Genomic DNA, 6868 nt, shown 5'->3' with positions numbered 1-6868 from the left:
AATATTTTCTTCTTCCTTCCATCTGTTTTTCCTTTTTTTAAACTTTTTCCCATATCTTTCCCTTTTAACCCAATTCTGTATTCTATATTCATCTTTGACACATTTACACATTTGCTCTATTGCAATTAGGGATGTCCAGATACCAGTTCAGATGCCAATACTTGGCATTTTCACGAGAACTACCTGGGTTACAGAAGTTGCAGCTGGGACCGGGCTCTGGTGCTCCACCACTATCCTGAAATTATTAGTCTGCTTTGTTTTAGAAAAATTGTCGCATAACAATAAACAAAAATGTATCAGCACTTGTATCTGAAAGTACTTGGACACGTATTAGTACTTGTACTTGGAAAAATGGTATCGGTGCATCACTTATATATATTTTATTAAAACAAATAATGCATTAAAATGGGGATGTACGAATCCCAGGAGCTCCGTATGCTCCTTAAAAATGACAGCTGCCTCCTAAATTTAGAATTTTTCTCTAGTCTAATCCTGGAGATGGAAAAGTATCTGTACATGTACTTGTACCGAGTACAGTCCTTGGTACCTGAACATCCCTAATTGCAATTATATCAGTATTCTTTACCATTCTCAGTATAGGGATGCACTATCTGCAATATGTTTATTTTATGTTCTGATATCCTGCTCTTGTTAGTATTTATTTTTTAACATTTTAAACCTGTAATATAAATGTTATACCCTGTGGGGTACCTTTATATCCTGCTGTAAACTCTGTGTATTTGTGACATTGCAATAAACGCCATGTCAAATGGAATGTGTCCTGATGAACTGAGCCGAATGGTATTCATCTCAATAAATTATGAACGTCTTTTGCCTTTACCCTGCTATATAGCCCTTCCCCCTCCCCTCCCTTCTCCAAAAAAAATCCCAAATTTCCTTCGTCACTGCCTCCCTATCGTGTCACTCTGTATTCATCCTTCACTGGGCCACTCCTACATTCCCACCAGTTCTTTTTTGTTTACATTTTATTAGATCGATTTGTGCCAGAAATAAACCATAGGTATCGATATTTCTGAAATTATTTTAGATTTATATAAAAATACAGCTTCAGTTCCCTTGCAGAAAATGTTAAGGTAGTCCAGTGAATTGTAGCTGTGTGATCACTGTAAAACTGATAACTATATACTGTCAATTTTTTTTTTTTAATCTTCTATATTAACTACATTAAAATGTTATTTGCTTTCTAAATCTATGTAAAAATAACGGATCATGTGATAAGATGACACAGCTCGTGGCGTGACCTATTACCCCATCCTGGCAGTTAAAGGGTTAACAGAAAAGTGCATCGAGGGTGGAAGTGCATTGCGGCAGATGTACATCCAGCTGTGCATGCAGAACTAGCCATAAAACTTACCCAGGAGGCTGAGTGCCAGTGCTACCAAACTTAACCCAGGGGGTGTTGGGCGCTCTCTCCTGCCCATGGCCTGGGAGGGGTGAGGGGGGTCTCCGACTCCTGTCCTGGTATATATCTATTTATATAATGTAATTTTTGCCTCGATGGTGCAGCTCTGACAGAACAGTAAAGTCAATATGGCCGTATCTCTGGCTACAGCAGAGATGCAGGAGGGTTGGGGGTGGTGGGTGGTGGGAACACTTGATTTTATGGTTGGTAGATATCCTGGAATGATGCAGGAGGGTGAAAATATATTTTTTGTACATATATTTAATCCTTTAATCATTAGAGCTATGCTTGGATCATGAGATTCCTCCGTTCTAGTTTACTGTATATACTCAATCTTTAAATTGTCTGTTAGAAGGACTGTTTAAGGGAATATAAACACAAATTGTATGCTGAGTATGATAATCAACCTGTAAGCTTTGCAGGGTTCTTTCTCTCATCATTGAAGAAGTTTACATGTAGTTGACGCTTTCCAATAATATTAAGATAAATATATCAAGCTGAAAAATGAAACATCTCAACCACAAATGCCAGATAAGAGTTTAATAGTAATAAGAAGAGGTGCCTTGTTTTTGTTTAATAAAGACAAATGCATTGATCCCTTTGATGAATGAAGTCCGATTCTTCATAAGTAACAGATACACAGCGGCACTCATCACCCTCTGGAAATATCTATTCAGCATTTATGTGTTACAGGTGTATGATATATTTATATTTTAACTTTAGATTTAACTTCTGAGTTTAGTGTCACTTTAAGTGTGACACACTAAACCAGAGAAGTGAAGAATAACAGCAGATGCTGTGAATTATACTGAGCACAGAGAACAGAAGTAGTACTGTGCAGACACCTTCAAACAGAATAAGAGCAGGCACTGAGAATTACACCCGGCATGCAGAGCAAGAGAAATGCTACTGTGCAGACTCCTCCATACAGGATAAGAACAGGTACTAAGGATTATATCCCACATACAGAACAAGAGAAGTGCTGCTGTGCTGACTCCTCCATACAGAATTAGAGCAGGCACTGAGAATTAAACCTGGCATACAGAACAAGAGAAGTAATGCTGTTACAGGTAATGAGAATTATGTCCTGCATACAGAACAAGAGAAATGCTACTGATACAAATACTGAGAATTACAGTATATCCTATATAAAGAACAAGAGAAGTGCTATTGATACAAGTACTGAGAATTACACCCAGCATACAGAACAAGAGAAGTGCTACTGTGCAGACTCCTCCATACAGAATAGGAACAGGCGCTGAGAAGTACACCCGGCATGCAGGACAAGAGAAGTGATACTGTGCAATGTCAATACATATAGAGGGGAATTTATCAAGACTGAAGCAGACAGAATCTGGAGCAGTTGCCTATGGCAATCAATCAGCTTCTCTCTTCAGTTTGTTCAGTTAAGATTTTAAAATGAAAGATAGAAGCTGATTGGTTGCCATGCACAGCTGCTCCAGATTTTGTCGGCTCCTGTTTTGATAAATTCCCCTCACTGTATATACACACAAAAAAAACCCAGACACTGAAAATCAAGCTGTTTGTGATCACTCAGTTGTCGATCTATAGAGCCGGCATATGACACCAGCAGTGTCACACACCAGCAATAAGTATTGAGAAGAGTACATTTTACTCTCCCGGTACTTCTCCTTGAAGGTATTCTATGTTATTGTCACCAGTATTGTTACTATTGTCATTCAATAGTATTACCACTAATGTCACTGGTGTTGTCATTGCTGCATATTGCCTTAATTGCCCATATCTTGTTCTCATGTTGTCGCGGTTGCCCATTTGTTGCTCTCATATTATCAGGATTGCCCATTTGTTAATGTATATTGTCATGAATCCCCATTTGTTGCTCTAACATTGTCACAGTTGCCCAGTTTTTGCCAGAAGGCCAACCGAGGCCCGGCCTCAGGGTGGCAGGGAGTAGGGGGCGGCAGCGGTGTGGCTTTCCTATCTCCCGACACCCAGGACATGCAGTTCCATGCAAAGGGCGATTAGTTGTTCTCTAAATGTAGCCCTGATTTGGGCAAGCAGGGCTAAATGTAGAGCGGGGAAGCCGTCCCTCGTTTTGTACAAGTGATCTCGGTGATGTTGCCAAGATCACTTGTATGCAACCTGCATGTCTGCCCCCCCCCCCCACCACTGAGACAGACTCGCAGCCTTCCCAACTGTACTGTACTCAAACTCCTCTATTGGAAGAAGGGACAGGTTCAATAAACAGAACCTGTCACCTCCAAATCACACAGGGGATTGTTAGCTCCTGTGTGATAGCAATAAAGTTAAGCGGGGGGAAAAAATTAAGTATAAAGCACTGCAGAAATGAATGGCGCTGTATAAATGTTTGTGATAAATACATTATTATTAACTTATATAATTTCTGAATCTTTCTCATAATATCTTCAGATCTGTAATGACTTTAGCACAGCACTGTCCAATGAACATGTATTGATTAGTATAACTGCAATGTAAAATCCGACCCTAGGCTGAAGATGCTATGACTAAGGTATAACTAAGGACTTGAGAAGAAGGAGTGTTTAAAAGTCTGCTCTGTCAAGAGTTTGCCTATCCACTCCTATTTGCAGGGTTTGGATCCATTATGCCATTTTTCTTTTTAGGAAAAAACACGATCTTCCCGCAAAAATATCAGATAGTCACCCCAGGTATACAGTCTGGTATTCCCATGGCAAGAGGGTCCCAAGTGGGCAGACCCCCCTGCTCCATTGAATAGCCTTCAGCCCACATTTAGTTTTTAAGTTCTGAATGTATAATTCTATTACACTGAATTTCCCAGTGTTGCAGGCCTCAGTACTACAATGAATGTCTTACAGATACATTTGTTTTCTTCATGCAAGCCACATAATAAAGGTTTAACTGTTTGAGAACCAATATTTTTCTTTTATTTATTATACTGGAAAGTATAGGGGAGTTTTATTTCTAATTTGGATTAACTGTATTTAAAAACTGGTGTGTGGGTATTTTTTGTTTTTGGTTGCTACTTTGACATTGCACAGTAAAGGTCCTTTACACTGCATAGCCCAGCATTTTTCAAACTTGTTTCAATTTCGGCACCCTTTAAAAGTATGCAAAATCTCAAGACTCCCCAGTCTAAAATGCAAAAAAATGTAAAAATAAATAAAAAAAGACATGTGTTACCTCTAAAATCCATACCAGACCCTTACCTAAGATAGGGGTATGGTAAGGTATTTTTAAGGGGGGATTGCACAGAAAAACACAAAAACTGGGGTATCCCCCTTCACTTCAAAACCCCCCTTTCAGAAAAGAATCCCCCTTTACATCAGAGGCCCCCTTTACATCAGGTGCTTCCCATTACATCAGGAGCCTCCTCCTTTCACATCAGAGTAACCCCCTCTCACACTAGGAGCCCTCTTTTCATCATGGCCTGACTGCACAATGGAAAGCTATAACACTGTGTGAAAATTTTGAGGCACCCCTGTTTAAGTCATAAGGCACACCATGATGATTTTATCTTCAATGTGAGGGTAAAACAGACAGAAATCGTAAATGTTAGCGTTGTGGGGGTAAATCTACCAATGGGGAAACCTGTTTTGGTGACTGGCTAAAAGAGAAATCCTAGGTTCCTGTTGTGTCTCTGGCAGAGGAAGTAAAAGAAAATCTCCTCAAAGGGACACTGACAGAAAATAATAAACTGACAGGGGTTTTAACCCTTCCCTATGCTGCTGCCTTTTGTGATATCTCAAAGGAAAACCGAAAAGGTGTGTGGCATCTCCTTCCATGCTCTGTTCTTACTGTCTGCAGCTGATGTAACATGTATGCTGATGCAGAAAATATTACACAGGCATGGAAATAAACCCATAAATAATTAACAAGTAATTCTTCCTAAACACACTTTACAATTCATTAAAAAACCATATTGGAAAAAACTGCAATTGACGGTGTTTTTCCCTCCTCAAAGTGGACTGAAGAAACAAATCAAGGTGAATTGCTTATGGAGCAGATTTTAAAAGGTCTATTATCCTTAACAGCTACCCTGGAATGTCCTCAGAATACTAAATAATGGATTATACTTCAGGAATTATATATTACATTTTGGGTTCTTTAGATTTTACGGTGCATTGTTTCATAAAAAACAGTCAAGTGTTTCTCTATTTTTTTTATTGAGACATCCTGAAAGCTAATCATCCTAGATGTAGTTGTGCCTTGAGTATAATATTTGATATTGTGTCATTTCATTGAATGTGATCAAACTTTCTGAAATATGTGGACAACTTTTATTTTCTTTGACAAAATGCTTTAAGTAGTTGTGCTATGTTATGCAATCTATATTTAGACCTGTAGGACTGATTTTGTTGACACTAATCACTTACATTTAAAAAATAATCCCTATTTATAGAAAAACATAAAAAATTGCTTAGATAAAAAACTTAAGACCCCTATTAAAATGCCCCCCACATAAATCCGCAGTTATGTGACATGTTGGTTCCGAGTCTTCTTTCTTCTTCTGTGCACAGGACGAAGGGTCCTTCGTGCATTCATGTCACCACCTTCTTGACGTGGACACTTCCTATTGGCAGTGCAAGGATCCTCTCATGATTCTGAAAAGAGTCTGCAGGTGATGACATCAGCATAGGGCACATCTACAGTGCTGGTTTACATGTGAGCAAGGGACACAGACACAGGACTTAGGGGAGTTTATAATGCTCCAGATGGTATTAAAGAAAATGTACTGAATGGGTCAGAGGGGGGGTGGGGGAGGAGGGAGTGGAAGGTGCAGTTAAGTCTTGCCCGTAGCAGGACTTTAAAGCAAACCTTGTCTTAAAATGCAAAGTCTGCTTATAATGTCCATGCTCCCCCACCTTTATTTGCAAAGAGTACCTGTAGAGAAAAAAAGATAGATTTGACACTTGCCTCACCCCATCTTCTGCCCATGGGCCTAGGCAAAAGTGATGGTAATGCTCATTCCAGCAAGATCCTGGGGAATTCACTCAGTGGGTGGCCCTGTTTGCCAGCTTTCACCCTACATCCTTCAACTGTCAACATACAATAGTTCTGCCTGGATGGCGGAATCTGTTAGATTTTTAAAGCCTTAGATTTTTTTAGGGGGTGGAGGCCCAGATATTATAAGCAGAAAAGAATTTTGGTCCTTGTCTTGGAAAATCTACTGTAAAATACACGAGACACATCAGGATGAAATATAAAAGTATATGTCCACTTTTGCAGTCAAACTTGAGAAAACCCCTCTATAGGTTTGCTGTGTGTTCCCATTCACACAGCATACTGAAAAATAATAATACCAAAAAAAAATTGTTACCTTTTAGATGGTTTGTTGTAGCAGGTGGCTGAATCCAGGTTTTTCAGTGATCTGTCCTTATAGAAAGACTTGGGACTTAAATTTGAGGATTGCTTCTCTAATTAATTTAATTAACATTAATTTCATTAACATACAATGGAGAAGCC

At 39.2% G+C, this 6868-nt stretch overlaps 1 protein-coding gene across 1 annotated transcript in view; it reads right to left on the bottom strand.

Moving 5' to 3' along the window:
- The window catches only part of SCN2B (sodium voltage-gated channel beta subunit 2), a 25792-nt gene extending 24220 nt beyond the window's left edge, over window positions 1-1572 (bottom strand). Inside the window, exon 1 of the mRNA XM_018562867.1 lies at window positions 1376-1572. Within this exon, the coding sequence (XP_018418369.1) occupies window positions 1376-1442 (67 nt within the window). The 5' untranslated portion in view covers window positions 1443-1572. The remainder of the gene's footprint in view (window positions 1-1375) is intronic.
- Window positions 1573-6868: the final 5296 nt, after the last annotated feature.

The sequence above is a fragment of the Nanorana parkeri genome, unplaced genomic scaffold, assembly GCF_000935625.1.
Source record: "Nanorana parkeri isolate BGI_ZX_2015 unplaced genomic scaffold, ASM93562v1 scaffold608, whole genome shotgun sequence".
Lineage (NCBI taxonomy): Eukaryota > Metazoa > Chordata > Amphibia > Anura > Dicroglossidae > Nanorana > Nanorana parkeri.
Note: the sequence above shows the minus strand (reverse complement) of the source record. Positions and strands in the feature narration are given on the sequence as shown.